Source organism: Tauraco erythrolophus, chromosome 6 (genome assembly GCF_009769465.1).
Source record: "Tauraco erythrolophus isolate bTauEry1 chromosome 6, bTauEry1.pri, whole genome shotgun sequence".
Taxonomy (NCBI): domain Eukaryota; kingdom Metazoa; phylum Chordata; class Aves; order Musophagiformes; family Musophagidae; genus Tauraco; species Tauraco erythrolophus.
This window is the reverse complement of record NC_141470.1, coordinates 22,107,747-22,129,191: the sequence shown is the minus strand read 5'-3', so window position 1 is coordinate 22,129,191 and position 21,445 is coordinate 22,107,747. Positions and strand designations below refer to the sequence as shown.

Genomic DNA, 21,445 nt, shown 5'->3' with positions numbered 1-21,445 from the left:
TTTTTTAACACGTTTTGAAACGCAGAGTATGCTTAAGATATTTCATTAGAAGATGATGCTCGTAACTGAGAAGTGTTGGAAGAAGATACAGAAAGAATCTTTGTTACCGTTATATCTTCTGGTGCTAAAAGTGGTCTTGTTTTTGCTTTTGTATTTTTCAAATGTTTAGTAATAGCTTTGATTTACTATTTGTGTTAAGATCGGATGCTGTGTGATTTCTGTGTTTATAAGTCACTATGGAGTACTCTTCAATGATGGCATTCTAATCTGAGACTAACACAGGGGATAAGATTAAGACACTTGTGTTTTTTTCTAAACAGTCTTCTTGATGGTTTACATAAATAGGTTGCTTTGTTTTATGTGGAGGTTTTTTTATTTTTTATTTGTGGTGCTTTTGTTGATTTTTTTTTTATCAGCAAACAATCCTCTCTGTAACGACAAATATTTTAAGTAAACAGACTTTTTACTGTCTGTGCATAGAGGAATTATTTACCCCTCTTCTATGTACTGTTTTGAGTAGTATTTCCAAAAATGCCTGCATATTTCTAGAAGATGCATCAGCACTGGGAAGTACAGGGGATGAGTGAGCCATGGACAACTTTAGTTTCTGTAGGATCATAGATTTTAAGTGCCTAATGTGAAAATTGGACTCGTAACTCTTTGTCTTAGTTAATTAAAATTAATTTTAAATGTTTACATGTCTGTCTCAAGACAATGAGTTTTTTGATATTTAATATAAATGCATATAGCTCAGAATACAGTTACTTGACCCTTGTCACATAGGCACAGTGTATTTTTTTCTCAGTCACCAGGAAAGTAGCTGTGCTGTCTTGTCAGACCTTTGGCGTTTGTCCTAACTTTGACATTGTGGCAGGGAACTGTTAAGTGAATGTTTCAGCAGCCCTCAGAGGCTCAAACTTGCCACCTATGACCATGCCTTTGCTCAGCTGTTTGGATTTCGCTGTTTAGCAAAGACGAGTGTATAGAGCTGCAGAGGAAGATAGAAGCCCTGGAACGCATCTGACCATTAATACAGCGTTTTGTACAGGGTTGTGGGATTGTTAGGAGTTGCTTCCCAAAGGTGAATAGAACCAGCGAGAACTACTTGAAATCTGTCTTGAAAAATTGCTCATTCTTATGTAGGTAGTCTCTAGTTGTTTGTTGTTGCATTATTGTCTCTAGTCTCTTGTTGTTGCATTATGTGAATTTATGGTTACAGGACTGTGCTCCTTGTCAGCTTGAGATCAGCAGATGAAGGAGCACTTGTTGGAGACCAACTGTCAGTGCCTAGTAGAGATAATGTGGAAAAATAATCTTCTCTTCCAGAATATCACCAAGCTTTTTCAGCTTTTCCACAATGAATCCAGTGTTCGTTCTAGAGAAAACCAACAGCTAGAAATAAAGATCAAGTTCTGCCTGACTCCCTGCACAGAAAGACTATTTGAAAATTGTTCCTTGTTTTGCCTTAGATGTTTGGAATCCTCAGATTGCAATTAGAATATTTAAAACATTTTATATTTATTAAGTCGTGTATCTGATATGGGAAGAATCTTTCCCAATAAACATGATATACAACCTTCACGATTCTAGCACATGCAACATTAATTTCATGCAGAAGTTTTAAAAGAATAAATATAAATAACAACTCAAACATAAATATTTAAATAGCCTAGCTAGTGTGCAGTTTTTTTGTTTGTTGTGGGTTTTTGGATTTTTTTCAAGTAATAATTTCAGAATAACTCTTTGGGAAAGAGATGGTGCAAGTTATGGGATTATCTTGTGTGAAGAAAGGTGTCTGGTTACAAGCAGAGAATGTTAGGAGAGGAGTTTCTGTTAGCTAAGGAAAACCTGATAAACTATCACTAAATATTCAGTGGAAATTCAGAATTAGGAAGCATTATATAAAGCAAATGTGACTGGAAATTTTTTATTCTAGTGAAAAATCTATCTAATATCAAGTCCAATAATTTGTTTAGCTACACTTTCATTGGCTGTGACTTCAGTTTTCCTGTATATACAATTTTGGCACCATATGTTAAACTGTCTTACACAGTGCCATTGGTTATCTGGAGATGATAAATCTGCTCATTGATTTCCTAATTTTATTATGTACACAGTTAATTGTAATCCAAGATTACAGCAAACAAGATGTTAATTTCTAGACAACCTATGTACATTTCCCTCAGAGTGTGATTGTTACAGAAGCAAAGACCACAAAGAGAATACCATTTGTGCTATCCTCACAGGAGCTGTCAATAAAAGATGTAATAGGGGATTTAGGAATCTGGAAATGGCCAACTAATTTATGTGAATCTATTTTATTTCAGCTAGAAAGACCAAGCTCTGTTTCGTCTGCACTGCATATTGCAGAGCACAGGCTGTCTATAGAAAACCAGGCGGCTGCATATGGATAGTCCCTTGATATCATTCACTTGCTGTGTAATCTTATTATGCAAAGTTCTAATCTTCACCTAGAATGAATGCCTCTGGGTCAGAATATAGTCATATCAGGGTTTTTGAGGTCATGTTTTGTGATCCTTAGCTTATTCTTCTAAGTAGGGCTGGGATTTAAAGAGTATTCCCCAGACACTAGCAGAGATAGACGGCAAAACCTGCTGCCTTTTTGGAAGACAAGACCAACATGAGGTCCCTGGTAGGATTAAACTTGATTTGTAGCTGTAGGATTTTTTAACAGATGTATTATTGGACAGGGAATAGGGGGCCACCAGCACAGCGAAATTGGATCACGATTGGCATTCTCAGGGAGTCCGCTGGCTGCTAAAACAGCAGCTGCATGTGGATTTGACTTCTTTCAGGTGAAGCGACTTCCAGTCATTTGGAAAGGATGGGATGAAAAGGAACCTTGGTGATAATTTTGATGTCTGCAAGATTTAGTACCAATGTAATGGGATTATCGGTAACACCTTCACTGCAGAAAAAGCCACCTGGCGCTATAACTGGCAGCAACTGAGAACTAATCCTTTCCCATCTCTTGGATGTCATTCATGAGGCTCAAAGTGATTTCCACCCTGCTAGCTGTGATTAATTTTATAAACAAACAAACAAACAAAAAATCATATGATGAAGGCATAGGCTCTATAAGGAAAAGGGAACAGAAGATAATAGTAATTACGTTTTGCATTTTATTTGCTGCAGGAGATAATATATACAGTTCTTATAACGAAATTGTATTCTGCATGATAAGTATGGATGTGTAACCTTTTTAAATCAATGTTTATGTTCAGTATAAAAACAATGTCTATTTCAGTATAAAATTTTCAGCTACCTTCTATATGATAGCACGTAGTACCTGGAAGTAATTAAAACAGGTTTTATGCTGTTAGTTCTATGATAAGGATGTTTATAGAACAGATGTGTTAAGTTTTGAAGGGGCCTGTGACTTAAATAATTTGTTTTATTGTACTTAATGCTCTTATGCTGTATCTGGTGGAGTTGCCTGCTGGCAGCGCTTTGTATTAAAATTCATTGTGTGATGTGGAAAAACGTTCAGCCGTTTGCCTTCTTAAGATCAACAATATGGCATTGTTTTAAAAATGTACTGACAGATTTCCCAGGAAACAAAATTATATTTTACTGATGCTAGAGCAATTATAAATATTCTGTGTTTTTTTTTTTAATAAACTAGAGTTGTTTTTTTGACTGGCTTACTCTCACTACAACCATTCACTTATTAACTAGAAGTTATTTAAAACTGCATAGAAACTTTCAGGATCGTAGTTATTGTGTGGAATGAACACTAGATGTCTAAAGATGGACCTTGATGCTAAAAAACCCCAATCCTCTGAAGTGATCTTGTTAGGTTTAAACTGTGTGTAATCTAGGTACTCTATATATGCCTTAACTTGAAATTAACTTTCTTGAGTAGTACTAAAAAGCCTTAGATAAAAGCTAAGATTTTTTTTTATCATTATCATGAACATCTGTTAAGCCTGAGCATTTTAAAAAAAAATCTGTTGTGTCACACTGATAAACTGACACTAATGAAATCCATGTCTCAGGGGTTAAGAATTTATTTCAAGAGAACTAGGAGCAAAATTTGAGACCTCTTCACTCATATTCTATGTTTGTGGTCAGTTATACCTTGGCAGCTCTAGCAGTAGGTAAAGCTCATAATAATTTACAAATCTATCCCTCCTAATTCAGAGTTGCTCAGAGACATCAGGGAGAAATGTGTGTTCAGTGTAATTATTGGGAAGTATGTGTCATCCAGAGTCCAAATGGAAATCAGTTGCAATCAGTTTGAAGTGTGTTTTCAGAGACATATAGCAGTTGTTTGTAGTTTCATAATAAAAAACATTTTAGTTGTAGCCTGATGGCTTTTGGCATGAGAAGTTTTAGATTTTCTCTTAATGAGTGTTATTACCATGCCATTTGGTGCAATCAACAGTATCTACCTGTAACTCAATGTTTATACAGTTCCTCTTTACCTGTGATATCCACAGGTGCCTGAATGCTGTACCACCTTAATATATTAACATTTCTGAAGAGCATAGGTCTGTGCAGTGTTTTTCTGTCTGAGAAGCCACGTGAGGCTGGCTGCCTTTCTAGCAGGTGCTGTTAAGTACTGATGATGTACTTCTCTCAGAAGATAGTTGTGGTCATTAATTCACACTAATTGTGCAAATCTAATTGATGTGCTGTCTCTGTAGCTTCTTTTTATCACCTGTAACACATTTCTGGGCTCACAGTGTTTCCAGCCCTGAGAGCAAGGAGTTGGTCCATGCTTTTCATAGCGTACTGGTTTGAGAAGAACAAACCACTTTTCTGGCTCTCCAGAATAAATTCTGCTGAAAGTGCATTTCTCTTACAGCGGAGCTGTTGCAGTTTCTGCAGTGTGTCCTGCAGTGTGCTGGGCACTACACGTGCTAATGAAACAATTCCAGACTTACTTGTTTTCTGTTGTGTTTTGGTTCATTACTGTGAAACTTGTTAGCTAATTTTAAGGATGATAAATCACAGATTGGTTTAAGTGGATTTATTTTGGAGATCTTTTATGTTAAAAAAACCAAAACAAACCAACCAAAAAACAAGTACATATTACCTTGTTCCAAAAAGAAGCTTGACAGAGAGCATTTTCACCAAGATTGGTTGTCTTTTTTTCTTTATTTATAAATGCAAAGAACAAAAGCCACTTCTGACTGTATTCTGGCAAAATTCCCATTAACTACTAGAGAGAGTTGTGCAAGTAAAGCTATACACTTTTAAATGCCTGCATTTAAATAGCAAAACATAATGAAATATAGCGGGAGAGGTCTTTTTATTAAGTGGGGCATATTGTACATGCAGCATTTTTCTTTGCTTTTAAAAATTACTTTAACTTACTGCATTTGTTTAGCAAGGTATATTGATCCATCTTAGTAAATGAGGGAAATCTTGCTGTGGTTTCAGTTCATGATAAAGTTGATACTGAGTTTAAGGGGGACAGGCTTCTTGCAGAACGTAAGTCTTGCTTCAGTTACTTCACTATGTGCGTGTTCCACTTCCTTAAATAGAAATATATGTATTAAAAAAACTCTTAAAAATTGGCATAAGGAAGCGTGTTAGTTAGATTAATGTTGCAGTAATTGCAATTAATTATCAGAGTCTGACTTAAGTATTTGTGGGAGGGGATCAGAAGATATTTACAGAGTCCTTTTACGGGCTACAGAACTTATGCCACCGTACCGTAGCTGAGAACAGAAAGACCTAATACCGTATTTTTATATGCAAGTGTTTTGGTAATGAAAGTCTAGTCCAAGTAAAGCTTTGCAAAAACTCCAGAATTCCTATCAACAACTGTGTTCTTTTTCTAGACATATTTAGGCAATCCATTCCATTATCCTTAATTTTGTCTAGTTCTTCAAGCCTCTTTTCATTTGATTGATTGTCAGGTTGCTTTTAAAGTTTTGGTTGACTACTTGATTACTCCAGTTTTCTGTGAATGTTATTTCGGTCGTGAAATACCTTAAAATCACTTCAGATGGTTTGATGATTCTCTTTTGCTGTTGAGTGTTCAGTTTTAAATACTAGCGCTTGAAGAAAAACAATGACTTAAATTGCACTGTCTTCATGTGATTAAAACAACTCTGTCGAGTGTTATGGTAACTCATATGCAGTTATTTATTAAATATGTGGTCCCGTCAGGAAGTCAAAGCCTGCACTAAAGGCAGGATTACAGCTTTCCAGTTTTTATTAATTTTCAAAAAAAAAAAAATATTGTCCATCAGTTGTTAGATACAAAAGATAGTTTTGTAAATGTTAGGTTGTTATCAAATGAATGATATTTTTCTGTTTCACTATAGACTAGAACCAGCTGAACGACGTAACACCGTACCATGCTTCGCAATGTCCTAGGAAAAACCTTTCGATTTCTTGGGTACACTGTGCAATATGGCTGCATAGCGCATTGTGCCTTTGAGTACCTTGGAGGAGTTGTTGTGGTAACTTTTCATTTTCATGCCATTTAAAAGAAAATAAAACTATAATACTGAAATTGTTATATGTGATAATGCCAATATTTCAGGTTACTTTTTTTTTTTTACAGCTTTTTCAAAGTGCGTTTAGTAAATGCCTGTTTTTTGGACGCAGGTCTAGCCTTTATGGAAGTTATTTCTACTTTAGACATTTTTTTTTTTTTTTGCCAAGTTCCTGCTTGAGGCGCCACTGAAGAGAATGGGAAACTCTGCTTAAGCATTTTGCAGAGAGTACGTTCCTTCAGAAAGACTGGAGTCACTAATAACGCCATAGGAAATGTTCTTGTTTTCAACACTGGGCGGATTTCTGGGTGTTTTATGCTGCCCCTGGCCCCCCTTGCTGTTTCTAGACCTAGTAAATTATTGCTGCTGGATATAGTAGATTTTGGCTGTGAGCGGCTCTTCCAGCTTCTGTGATGCTTCTCCTTTCCGGAGGCTGAAGCAAGCGGTAAGCTGGCAGAGCTGTGAGTGCTGCTCCTAACAATTTCCTGCAGATTAGGTGCTGAAATGAATCCTTTGGGGCTCCTAGCACCTAGCACAGTTCAAGCCCAATCCTGAGTGAATACTGAGCTGTAACAGTGTTACAGGTGCTCTGCAGACTGTCCTCACGTGTAATTGTATCAGATATTCCTTGGAGGATCTCACTTTTTAAATTGTTCTTTACATTAGCCCTTTTCTAATTAATTAGCAACTAATTTGAATATCATTATATTTTAGATAGAAGTAATTGAAAATAGTAATTTTTTCTCATTTATTTTTGATTTGCAGTGTTCTGGACCTTCAATGGAACCAACCATTCAAAATTCTGATATTGTCTTTTCGGAGAACCTTAGCCGCCACTTTTATTTCATTCGAAAGTATGGTCCTTTGTTGAGACTAGATTTTACATTCTGTTTGCCAAAGCTTGTCAATAACCATTCTTCTGCTTCTAAGTCGTAATTCTTCATAAAACTCCTCTTGTTGTGCTCTTGAAGTTAAGCAATCAGCACATACAGCCCATTGAACAACTTGTCAGAATTCATTTAGGGTATAGTCTGTCACTTTTACAGCTTTGTCCAAAAAACCAAAAAAAACTCCCTTTTTTTTTTCCTAAACCAGTTCTATTGTCTGAATGTAACTTCTCCTCTCTAAGCAGTTTGTCTTACTTGCAAACTAAGCTGTAGGAAGTGATATGGTGTAAGAACCGTTTATCAAATGGCATTTTATTACTGTATTGTAGGGCACAGGAGGCTCAAGGCCCTTGCCCATTTTGTCACAGACTGTGTCATTCTACAATCTAATGTGTATAATCAGGAGGCAAAAATAACACAACGTCTTACAAACTCAGACATTTAAAGTTTCATGGGAAGAACACATTGACAATAAATTTAGGAACACAGAATTGGTTCTGTTGCCTATGTATGTAGCAACAGGATCAAGTTAAATGTCATTAATTTCATCAGAGTTTTGTCAATTAAAATGTAGTCTTAAATGTTTTATAAATAATCTAAATAACAACGAGTCTCTCCAAATTTACTTCAAAACCTGTGTGTAGAATTACACCCTGAGTGAAACAGAAGAATCCAAAATTGTAGACAGGAATTTTCAGTAGAAGGAATTATCTTTAATGTGCGTGAATATTTTTGGAGTATGCACATTGATGCACCTGTATTCAGCCAAATAGTTTGTAGAGTTCTTCTGTTTATTTTTGTTTCTGTTTTTTCCTGTCAGAGGAGATATTGTAATTGTGAAAAGCCCAAATGACCCCAGATCAAATATCTGTAAAAGAGTAATTGGCTTGGAAGGGGATAAAGTCTGCACAAGCAACCCTTCAGATTTCCTTAAGAGTCACAGCTATGTAAGTATTAGAGTTTTCTTACTTTGTAAATGAATGATTACTTAAGCAGTAGGCCTGGTAGTCTGTAAAGGATTTGCAATATTTGAGTATCATCATAAATCACCAAGTATGACGTTCATAAAATATTCTTTCTTCTTGAATATGTACAGTAAAATGTTGTAATTTGTAAACTCTGTTCATGGCAAGCTGTCTTTCTCAGTGTCTTTTGTCTCTGTAGGATGTGTAGGCAGGTGATACTTTTGCTCTGCCCTTTGCTTAGGTCTTCTTCCCTTGAAGAATACTCTCAAATTCTCTGCATAAAGTGCAGTACAGATGGCAGACTCAAGGGCTTGGTCTTAAGGCAAAACTGTTTCTGTATTTTAAACACAAAGAAGTGCAGATTCTGTCTCTACAGTGGCTTTGAGGATTTTGCTTTCAAAGTTATACTTCAGTGTATCTCTATATTTCAATGTAACAATATTTTAATTTTTCTGAGTATGGTTGGAAAAGTAGTAATTTTTCTAACTTGTCCAAAAAGTCAGGTAACAAGATGAAATAAAAGGGAAAAAAATATTCTTAATGCTCACTTGTCCTTGTGCAGACAGATTTAACACTGTTAAGTTTGGAAAGATTTGTGACAAAATGTTTTCAGCATCTTCCTTTTAGGCTATCATTGGAAAAATAATCAGAAATCATGGCCACAGGAAAGTGCTTTTTTCCCGAAAGCATATTTGACCATTACCTCTGTTCAGCACCTTGTGGAGACGTCAGGTTTTGCATAGGTGTTTTGAATCTTAAAAGAAAGATACTCTGTTGCCCATTCATATCCATGTCATCCTCATAATTTCCGTTAAGAAGGATTACTCTCAGGCCTGTAGCTTTGAAGGTAGAGAATTTTGTGGAATGCTCCTTGCAGCCAGCTACAGTTTGTGATAGATAAATCCTTTAAGAGTTGCGCTACCATAAAGACAGCCAACTTCACCAGGATGCCTTCAGGTACCGTTGCTTCATTTGTGTTGAACAGCTGAAGTGGAGTCTGTCCTTATTCATATTGATGGCAAAATTCTTGTCAACACTGTGTCTAGATTCAGTGTCTGGATTTAGTCAAGACCTAGGACCAGAAAGCAAGGATATAATTCATACCCTGTTCCGAGGCGCTGAATTTGTTGTTTCTTCTACTCTGGTGTTGAGGCAAGACATTTCAGGCATCTGCCTCTAATCTGCCCTTCTGATCAAGTGCCACTGGAGCTTCTGTTCACAATTCTGTCACTCATGGACAGAAAGAAGGGACTCATTCTCTGTTATGTTTTGAAGGGGAGCACAGAGCGTTTAAATTTTCCATAAATAAAATTGTGTTACTGTTTAACTAAGGAAAAAACCAACTGACATGCCCTCCCCTGCCCCACATATCCCCACCTTTCTTACCAAGCTGAAGAAATTTGCTAGCTCCTATGGGAGTAGTGATTTAGGGGAAATATAAATTGCCCAGAGCAAAAATGACCTTAAATGAAAAAATGAATTCTGTGTGCACTGATGGAAGATGCAAAGTGAGTTTCTCTGAGCATGTCATTCTTCGCTTAAGACGTCTTGAGTCTTGAAAATGAAGTTCAGGAAAGGTTTGTACTTAAAAGGATGCCAGCCTTTCTGGAAACCCTGAGGTAATCAAATGAATATCCAGAAGAACAATTTCTGCCCTAGGTGTAAGATTTCTGTCTTCAATTTCAATATAAAATGTAAGGAGTCTGAGAGGATGAGGAATGTAGAGCCCATTTCCTATTTTCCTGTGTATGTTTTTCATAAAGGCTAATGTGTGGAAATACAGCAAAGTGACTTGCAAACTTTCTTAGTTCTCACATCCTAACTTGTGTCTAAGGGGAGAAAGGATCTAAATGGAAGTGCTTTCAGTTGTTAGTGCATATCTGTTTTCCTCCTGTCTTTAGTGGTTGTTGAACAGCTACATCTTTCCATCTGTTCAGGAGACACTTCCTTTACAGAAGCATATATTCTCAACATAGATACCTGCACATTATGCTCATAATTTACACTGGATTATTCACCAAGTAAATTGTTCTTTTTGGAGAAAGGAAAAAGTGGTATGTGTCTTTGTTATGTAATTGTCTAATAGATTCCCTATTTTAGTGAATCACTGCGCTACTGCAGTAAATACAAAGTATCAGATGTCAGAATTATTATCATCGAATTAAGGATATGAACCCCTGCTTCATTCTTTGCTGGTATTTGCCAACTAATGGTTAGGTATTATGAGTTAGCCAGTTACTGGAGATGTCAGATTAACGGCAGTACAACATACTTCACACAGCAGAGAGTGAAACCACCTCTAAGCAGCTCCTTCTCTTCTCACCTCAAAAGGAGAATCCTTATAGTCATGTTAGTAGGAATTGTGCTTAGTCTGCATTGACTGTGTCAATGTAAGTGTTGGCATATTTTACAGATTTCAAACTAGGGATTTTTGTGCTTAGAAGCATTATCATACATGACTGTTACTCTGAAGCCTTAAGAGAACGCCAAAATCGGATCCTGCTTCCAATACTGTTTCATTCATGAATATACTTCTCGGGATGGCTTATATATATATAGATAGGAGAATGCAGAACTCTGTTTACAATTTGCTCTGTAAAATTGCATAGATGAGATACTTTACTGCTGCAAACAACCAAGTAGAGAGCTGTAGATTAAAAAAACCCACCAAACCATCTTTCCAAGCTGTAATAAAAATGAAAAATAAAAAAATAATATATAAGTTGAATAAGTTTTTATGCAAAGAGATATTTCAGTTGAGTAGAAAAGCAGTATAGCAGTGGCAGTTGTGTGAAAGTCTTTATAGTGGTATTAAAATACTTTTTCTGCTATACTTAGCTGAAGTAATACATCGTATGAGAAAAATTATTTTTGTCAGTGTGCATTAAGTGTAAGGCTGTACCAAAAAAACTGTCTTTGATGGAATCATTGTTGGATTATAAGCTGATGGAACTAATCCAACATATCAAATTTATTGCTATAAATTAAGCACGTGCTTAAATTAAAACTTAAGTACATTAGGAATGTCTTTACTTTGGACCCTTCATAGGACATGATGTTTCACATGCTAGAGGTTGGAGTTTCTCTGCATAATAATAATGAGGGGAATCTTCCTATTTACATAAAAAGGATAATGAAAATCCTTTTTTGAGTAAGCTGCTATAGTATTACAAAGTTAGGAAAATGTAATTTTTCTTTTCCTTGCCTTTTTAATGATATTTGGTATGGAATATGAGCACTAGGCTGGCAGTTTTTCTGGGCTCTTTTTTTGGCTTTGTTCTCAATGATGGTGTTTATAGATAGAAGCAAGTGTATCTACTGTAATAAACATTTAAGAATGCATAACATTTTTACTGTATCATAAGCAATGTGGTATGAACCTAAAAGTTAAAAAAAGGTAAACTACTAATTTTTAGTAATGTGGCACTCGGACCTAGTTTCAATTATTAAAAAATATCTTTACTGATTAATTTATTTAACTATAAGATCTAAATAATTAGGGTTAATAAGGAAATTACTCAATGACAGTAAACCCCTGAAACGGCCTTTAAAAAAAAGCACCTGAAAGGTTAATTTTCATATTTAGTTTTTTATTTCCTGTTTTTAAAAGTCTTAATACAGGTCCAGGTTTATAATTCAGATTGAGTATCCTATTGTTATATTTGAATTTGTGTTAATGCCATTTACTTTAGCTTTAATTTCTTTAGTACCATATGTTCTTGTGCTGCAGCTCCTATTTACAAATTGAAAAAGTGAGGGGTAAGTCATCAGATTAAAACAGCTTGTATGTCATAAACCACCAATATGCTAAGCCTTTGTATCACTTAAACAAAAGTAGTACCTAATAATGTCACTTAATACAGCTAGAGTCTGTAAATAAGGAACTGCCTTTTGCAAGTCATAGTGATAAAAAGCTGAGATACAAATCCATATCTCAGCAACACTCTGCTGGTAATCAATCACAACACACCACTAATGCTGCGAGACTAGCTGATGTGGGGGAAGTATGTTTACCTTGTGCTAAAATGAGGTTCATTGCGGAGATGGCATCTCTTCATCCTGTGGTTAACTCTAGAGCTAACATAATTCTGAAGATAATGCATCTTACTGTGTTTGCAGATCAGAGAAGTGGTCTTAGGCAGTGCTATTAACTCTTAAACAGTCCTTCTCAAATGCAGTAAGAATATTATTTGGGTACTAAGAATAACGTAATGTTAATGTAAACAACACAATATCTTGATCGCTAGACAGTACCACCAATTTTGGACGCACAACATAAGACACTGAAAAGTGGTTTGACGTTTCACAGTGCTCAGTACCACTGGATAGTCTCTTCAAAATATCCTACATAACAATTAAAAATAAAGTTCTCAAAACACTAGTTCTTCTTCCTTTGTCCTTAGAATCTTAATAGCTAGGTTACACTCATGGCTTAGTATGTCAGTAATCTAAGTTTTAATCATAGAATCATAGAATGGTTAGGGTTGGAAGGGACCTTAAAGATCATCTAGTTCCAACCCCCCTGTCATGGGCAGGGAAACCCTCCACTACACCAGGTTGCCCAAAGCCTCATCCAACCTGGCCTTGAACACTTCCAGGGATGGGGCATCTATAACTTCTCTGGGCAACCTGTTCCACTGCCTTACCACTCTCACAGTGAAAAATTTCTTTCTTATATCTAACCTAAATCTGCCCTCTTTCAGTTTAAATCCATTGCCCCTTGTCCTATCACTACACGCCCTTGGAAAAAGTCCCTCTCCAGCTTTCCTGTAGGCCCCCTTTAGGTACTGGAAAGCTGCTATAAGATCACCCCGGAGCCTTCTCTTCTCCAGGCTGAACAGCCCCAACTCTCTCAGCCTGTATTCATAGCAGAGGTGCTCCAGCCCTCGGATCATCTTCGTGGCCCTCCTCTGGACTCGTTCATATATCTTACTTAATATCTTACTCTTTCTTCTTCTCCTTAGTTCTAGTGTTCTGGAGGCTGGAGAGGAAGTTATGCCATAATTTTAAACAGCAGGTATGCTAAAGGTCTGGTGGGAAAGGAGAAGTGATTTGGCATATTTGTTTAGTTTGTGGATTTGTTCAGTTTGCAGATCCCTCTATGTCTCAGTGAAGAGAGTTCATGACTAGAGCTAATCTTGAATTTTCTGAGAAGTAATTTTAAATCAACACTGATTCGTCAAAACTAAATTATTCAAGGGAAAAGAAACATAAAGAATTGTATCAATCTACTTCCCAATGTTGCCAGGGTTTCTTCTGCTCAAGTGGACTGGTCTTTTTACCTTTGCAGTTTTGTTTGGTATTTCAAGAATATATGAGTGGCTTAACTTAACAGCACTGACTGGTACTTTTCACCATAGCTTATCCTTATGCCTGTGGGATCAGGGAGATGACTTGCCAGACATGGGCATGCCTACACCACAGCTCAGGCATAGGACAGCAGGAAGAGGCTCAGCTTAAATGCAGCTCCTGAATGAGCTCCCACCGAGGTCTCTTACGTCTCGTTTCCCAAACAGCTATTTCTTCCCAACAGTCTGAATCAAGATGAGACAGCTGCACTGTATCAGCTGGTCTTGAGTGCAGGCCAGCTACACCAGGCTGGGGGAGGGCGCTGGCCAGGCTCTGACATGTTGCCCTGGCTATTCTGTTCAGCTAATTCATTCCTGAAAGAAAACCATAAAGAAGGCTCCTTGTTGATTTGAGAAAAAGTTCTTTCAAGGTAACTCATTTCTGACTTGATAGCACTAGATGCTTTTCCTCTGTGGAATACTGTCTTGGCTGTACTTGTCAGATCAGTTTGAACCTCCAAGATTTTATGGTTCTGTTATTCCTCTGCTCCAAGTTGAGTAATAATTTCTAGGAAGCTGCTCAGGACGATGAAACCAACTACTCAAGGACTCACTGAAGTCCTTTCATTTTTTTTTCCTCCTCTATACATACTAGCTAAGGCCTTCCGACTGATGAGATCATGCAGAGCTGAGGCCTTAGATTGATTAGCAGAGACTTAGATCACTCCTGATGGAGCTGGCAGATGATACTTTTAAGATTCCTTAACCCTGCTCAGAGTATTTATCAGCCATTGTTGCTACCAGGCTTATTAGCTAGATCACTCTGTACAGGTATGCCTTTGTCCAGGGCATACCAGTGATGTTAATGGGTTTTGTGTTTTAACCAGTAAATTCCAGTTGGAGTTTGAATCCGTAGGTTTTTTGTTCTCAAACCTATACTTTAGGGTGACCCTCTTACATCATCTGTTTTCTGGAGAAGAAAAGAATCAAATCCTTCTTAATGATTGCTGTGAGAAAAGTCTGTGCAAACTGCTAAGTAATCATTGTTGGATTTGTAATCAACACTGTCTTCCAAAATACCAATCTTCTATAAAGCAAGAAAGCTAATAATAGTCTAGACCAATGAATCACAGAAATATTCTGTATTTTTTTCAGGGGTTCCTAAATGTAGCTAGGAGGTTTGTGAATTCATAATGTAAATATTTCATCACAGTGAGTTTAATTTCTGTATAAAAACCTATTAGTGTTTCATTGTCATCTTTTCTTATAATAATCTGGACTGAGGTCATAATTTATTCTTTTTAATATGTGTATTTAAACAAACCGGGCCAAGTACATGGTGTCTTAGTCATAAGCAGCTTAAACTGTTCAATAAGTAAAAGGAAAATGCTAAGATATTTGGAAGCCCCTGTGAATTTAAGGTAAGTTCATTCTCTTATATTCCTTTAAGAAGTATTAAATTCCAGATAATTCAGCCTTTTAGTGAGACTTAGATGATGTTGATTTAAGATCTGCTATGTTATTAAAGTTCCAATGTGGTTGCTACCATTTTGTGGCTTTTCCAGCACAAAAAAGGAAATGTAAATCCTTATGCTGATTTTGAAAATATTGAGCTAATTAATGTTGCTGGGGTTTATATCGATGACAACCTTAATATGAACATCAGTTGTGATAAGCCTACATAAATGGTGCCTAGAGCAACTGGATCATTAAAAAAGAGTATCTGTTAAGCATTACTTGCTCTTGGTTCTGAATTAATAAATAAAGGATTAAGGAATAGTTGTATGAGACTTTAAGTATAGAATGATAAAACAAACTTCCACATTTCTATGGTGTGTATTTTATCCTAACTAGATGCACTTTACTTAAATAAGGCAATTTAATTGGTATTTCGTAAATTTGTCATTTGATATTGTAGATTCTTTCATCATATTTCACTTTAATCAAGAAAGGTAACACCTGTGGTTTATTCACAAAAGCTTCTTTTGTTAAATGAACACCCGCAGGCCATGAAGCAATTACATTTGTTGCTTGTACCAAAGTAGGAGGCACTTAAATAGACCTTAGTAGGGATAGATGAGAACTTGCAGACTTTATTCTTTTGTCCAGCACTGAGATTAGTTCTTATCATAGCTCAAGAAGGAAGCCTCTGAACTGAAAAGAAAAGATGGGAAAGATTTAAAGTTCTTCTTAAGTTTGAAACTTTGATATTGCTGGAGGTGATGTGAATACCTGTGACCTTACGAAAGTTCAAACTTCATCTACTGCCAGCTGATTGTACATGCTGATGTTCTTGGACAAACACAGACTGCTTGGAATTCCAAAAGGGGAGATTGCAAGATTCATGTTTATAATTCTCCACTTATTTATTAAAAATCCCTGTTTCTCCATCTTTAGTACCTTTCCCCCTACAATTCCTCCAAAATCACAAACCAAAAAAAACCCCACCTCACCAAAACAAAAAAACTAACCCAAACCACAAAAGCCTATTTTCATTTAGTTGGGTTTGGGGGTATTTTTGAGGCAGACAATTTAATCTGTTAATCTTATTTGCAGTGTATTAGTTTTCTAGTATGCCAGTTAATGCCGTGCAGGCATCTCATCTCTTGGTTTTGAAGTTAGTGAGATTTCTTAAAGTTTGGCGTCATGTAAAAAGACCAAAAGGATATAATTGTTTCTTGATTCCCCCCTGCCCATTTATGTAAATTAATGTTTTACGCTAGTAAGTATGCATCAGATATCTCACCCGTACTTCAGTTAACTATACCGCTGAGTAAATGACAACAGCCCTGCAAATTTGGCCAGTTTGTTGCAGTGAAAGATGCTTATTTATCTGATCTGAAACAGAACAAGCTACTGCTACAAGCTCAGTTGTTCGAAATGATAATCTTGCTCTTCTGGTCTGTCTGCTCCTGTGCTGGAGCCCTGAGAGCCTCGGAAGGGAGAAGGGACAAGAGTCACGTGTCTGCTCAGCACCCTGTGTTCTCATGCACCTAAACTGCACCTCAGATAACCAGTTCTGCCAGAGAACTGCTGTTCCTTGGAAATAAATCCTCAGATAATCTGCACAAAACGAGTGACCCTTTTGCTGAGGCAAAGAGAAGAGTCTGCAGACGATGGGAGGCAGCGTGTTTTCGCAGGAACCTGCACTGCTGTGGAACTGCTGGTTTTGCGTGTGACTCACTCGTTATGTGAAAATTCAGTTGCTGTCAGACTCTCACGTCTTAGTTCGGGCCTGTGTGTGTGGCAAAACTGAAATGCCCAGCCTAAGTTAAATGCTTCTGGCACTCTTTGTCAGTATTTTTTGTATCACAATCTTTCTGTGTGTAGTAATGGTAACTGTGGTTCCAGTTGTACTTCTTAGATACAATTAACTTTGTCTAAGAGGTCTGTGGCCCGTAGATACCAAAACGCAACACTGTGAATTGTGAAGCGAGTGGCTTTTCCGTTGCCTTGGGATTTTTGGCAGTAGCAGCCTATTGGTGTGTAATTAATATACTCTTACTACAAATACAAGTTTTCAGTAGTTATGTTTTTCTTTTGGTTAAAAATCTATCTTGTTCCCTGCTACTGTGCTTGCATAGCTTTGAGGCATTTCAGTTTGGGTCCTGATTCTGCAAAGGTTGATACTCAAAGTTAACTTTACTCGATGTGAGTAATCCCACTGAAATCGGTGATGTGGTCTAGAAATCGGTTGGTGCGTAAACCCTTGAAGGATTCTGGCTTTAGCCTTTATTTCAAAGGAGAGTAAACAACTTTTTTTTTTTTTTTTAATTAATGATTATGGCCTGTCACTGGTATTTGGTTTTACATTTTCAAGTAATTCATGTGATTTTTATTGCTTGTCTTAATTCTAGGTTGTAGTGAAGTGCCTAGATGATGGACAGGCACCATACAAAGGTATTAGATTGTATTATCTCTAGATGAATCATACATTGTGACAGTACTCTTAATGACAAATTTAGAAGTATAGGGTCCTGTCATGCCTTCAATGGAGAACTATGAAAGTTACCATAAGTGGTGAATTTCAGGATGTAGCAACATACTTCATTGCTAATGTTCTATTTGGAATGCAAACTATGAACATCTTGTCTAGACAAGTAATTATTAGTAGTATTAGAAGAAGTAAGTGATATGCCACAGCTGGCAAAAGCACTTTATTTTTTATACTTTTGGAGCATGGAAGAAAGATGGGAAGATCTAGAAGTGTTCGGATATACTTGTGTTATGAGTGGGTCCTTATTTCACATAGTAACAGATGAGCTGCTTCAGGTTAGGGGAAAGAGAGCGAGCATGGGAACCAGTAAAGTAGAAGGGGAGCTGGTGGTGTCCTGTGCATGAAACAGTAGCATGTTGCAAGAAGTGACACTTTTTCAGAAATGTGAAACGTTAATGTAAGTTTCCTTTTTTATTTCATTAAAAAATCTTCCTTTCATAGTAATTCATGCTTCTCCTTTTTGGATATTTGCTGAGATAGTCTTTCCAAATGACAGTAGTCTGAGGGATGATTTGTAATTCTGTTAGATGCTGGACAGGAGAGTTTGCACCAGAAAGGTCAGAACGCTGCTTTGCATTGTAGTATGCAACTGAAAGACAAATTCATGTAAGATGCGGACACAGTGAATGCCTCAGGGGAGTACACTCCACATAAGTGAAGGTGAATATCCAACTAACCTAACAGTTGCTGCTGAACATTCTAACTAGGCTGTATACCACAGGATTTTTGTGGAAAAGAGGAATGTCAGTACCTTCTCAAATGAAGACCTATCATAGACATATGTCCACATGTGATGAGATGTATATACTATACAGGTCATTTAAACCTGAATAGAATTTATTTTTTTTATTATTTATTTTAAATTGACTTTTCATTGTTATTTTGTTTGCAAAGCTGCTTGGGTAAGAGGAGAGCAAAAGTCATCTGGCTGAAACCAACTGGCCTTCCCAGAGAAAGCTCTTCCATGCACATGCCAGCAATCCGATAAGCCTACAAAATAACAAAGGTGGCAGACAAGCTGAATATGGCATTCCTGTGTTGAAGGACTGGGAGAAAAAGTAAAGGACCTTGATAGAACTAGCAGATCAGTTTCAAACAACCAAGGAAGCACTCCTTTATACAGGAGACTGTGGAAGGAGACAGTAGGTTTCAAAAGGATTTAGACATATTGCTGGTCTACAGCTCCACATACAGATTCTAAAATGCTGCAGCAGGGACATGTGTCCTCTGACATGCCTGAAGCACCTCTCCTGGATACCAGAGAAATACAGGGTGGGGGCTGGGAGAAGATGGACATGCTCACATATGCTTTCCACGATGAGTATCTCTTTTTGCTACTGTGAGAGACAAACTATTGGTTCTTAATCTGTGGCTTATAGGTCTGCCACAGCTTAACGAAGGGACTCCCGGGGCTATCCTCAGATCCTAGGGTGATACCAGGCAGGCAGGAGCATGACTAAGCAAGAGCCTCAAAAGCTTATTTAAAGGCAAGGCTCAATAAGTGTTACCTGGCCAGATACCTCTAAGTACCAACAATTACCTGTCAATTGCATTTTCCTCAAATGTTTATCTGAGGGACCTGGTTTTATTCTTAATGGTTTACATCCAGACTTTACTACTAAAGTGGTATTTTATTTTGTTTAGTCTGTTATCCTTGAATTCTGTATGTGTAGACTATTGTATTTATGAGTTCATCTGGCTTATTTCTAAAACATTAATGTTTACACTGCTCAAACTCTGAGTTTCATTTGAATTTTTGTGTTTGTTTTTCTTTTCTCTGAATTATGGGCATAGTAATGTTTCAAGTACATACTTGGTTTTGGAAAAATGTGTATTAAAAGTCTACATTAAATATTATCTAGATTGAGAATATGTTGATACTTTTAAATTTTCAGTCTGGTTTAGAATTTTAGAATCAAAAATGTATTAGAAAAATAATTATTAAGTATTTTATTTGGTAACTTGTAACAGGTTATTTATATCTGAAATGTTTTTTTAAAAACCATATCAAAATAGTGTTGTATATTCCAAGCGGAAATCTTAGTTTAAGACTTATAGTAGCGACTTTTTCATCTATGAAAGCTTTATACCCTTATTTGGGTAACTAATACAGCTATGTTGCTATTTCTTATTTTGTCATTAGGTCAGTCAGAAAATGCCATGAATCTATGGTATGTAATATAGTTAATGCATAATATATATAGGCAATGAAAGGTCTTTGTCATATAGTATAAGGTCACCATCGTTAATTTTCAAATTATAAAAAGGGATTTGCTGTTTTGTGATCATCATTATTGCAATATAATGTGTTGTGGATTCTGCCTGCACATAGAATGAACTGTGATCTTAATTAGAACTTTGACAAGCCTACTCCGATAAAATGATGAGATTATTCGTAATTGATGTCACAATCAATTACCAGTTAGTTCATCATGAGTCTACTAACAGGTCTAGCCTTGGTGCTGGCCCCAGGATGTTGATGAGTGTGTGGCTGCCCTGTTCATGCTGTTACTGCGACAGGAGGGCAGATTTTCAGTCAACATCCTAATGACCTCTTTTGAAGTCTATTAAATTAATGACCCTGTCACATTAGCCTAACCTCTTACATCTTCATTTTGGATTTTTTGTTGCAAACCATTGGTTTTTGAGCACACGATAGAACAGATACTTTGGAGCGCTCCTCATCCCTCCAAATCTGGCACTGTGTCTTACTAGATTCAAGAAAAAAATGAGTTCATTATACAGTCATGAAATACAGAATGCAGAAATCGGAAAATATAAGGCAAACTATGCTTGATACCTTTCTAGTCTATTTTCTTTTTACATTTCAATCATAGGTGCCCAAAGGACATGTTTGGTTAGAAGGTGATAATCTCAGGAATTCTACAGATTCCAGGTGCTATGGACCTGTTCCTTACGGACTGATAAGAGGACGCATTTGTTTTAAGGTATATATATTTATAGGATCTAAAAATAGTTGCATTAATACATTTTTAATGCCTGGGTGGGTGTTAGGTGTTAAAACTTGCCTCCTTAACTGTCTGGCCAAAGCAAATCTTAAGGAAACCTTGAACACACAGGCCACTTGCTGTAAGAGGATAATTCAACAGCTGTCATGTTTTTTTTGAGGGAATACTTGTTTTTTGAGTAGCACTCTGTGAGCAGTCACTGCCTCTGAAAACTTAATGAATTATTTTTCAAGCAAATCCAAATCTGGTAAAACCACAAACGTACACACACATACACCCTGCTGCACGGATATACATTCCATCCTTAAATGGATTCTTGCCTCTGCAAAATGGTAGAAAAGGGCAGCTCCATATTTCACTGTTGTTGTAATTTGCGAAGCGCAGTTCCATAGTTCAAAACACAAAATGGAGGAAAAGGTTGTCTTTCTAGGACTTGCATACATACTTCAGACATGTAGACTTGGCCTTGCTGCTTTTTAAACTAAGTCTGAGAAAAAGCCTTAACAGTGAAGTCAAATCTGTGCCACTGCGATTTTCCACATTTCTATTGAGAAAAAAATGCTTCAAATTAATATTGTATTATATAAACATGGTTCCTTCTCCTTCTGTTTCAACAATTCCACAGCTTTATTTCACACTAAATTACTTTTTCATATTATCTGCATTATTTACTCATTTACCAAAAAGAAGAAACTAACACAATTTTATCTGCATAGAAAGATTAATCTACGAAACAAGGGAGTATGTATTATAGACTTATGCACCAGCTTTTAGAAAGCTAGATTTAAAATGGTGCCATTCAGAGCAATAAAAAACGGTTTTGGAAGCTGTTCTCCAAGTATTGCAGCACATCCACAAAAACA

At 36.7% G+C, this 21,445-nt stretch overlaps 1 protein-coding gene across 2 annotated transcripts in view; it reads left to right on the top strand.

Moving 5' to 3' along the window:
• IMMP1L (inner mitochondrial membrane peptidase subunit 1) overlaps window positions 1-21,445 on the top strand; it is a 36,545-nt gene that overhangs the window by 11,067 nt on the left and 4,033 nt on the right. For both annotated transcript variants that reach the window (XM_086613230.1, XM_086613231.1), the window contains exons 2-5: window positions 6,303-6,440; window positions 7,242-7,330; window positions 8,184-8,310; window positions 20,451-20,561. In XM_086613230.1, the coding sequence (XP_086469356.1) occupies window positions 6,336-6,440; window positions 7,242-7,330; window positions 8,184-8,310; window positions 20,451-20,561 (432 nt within the window). In that variant the 5' untranslated portion in view covers window positions 6,303-6,335. The remainder of the gene's footprint in view (window positions 1-6,302; window positions 6,441-7,241; window positions 7,331-8,183; window positions 8,311-20,450; window positions 20,562-21,445) is intronic.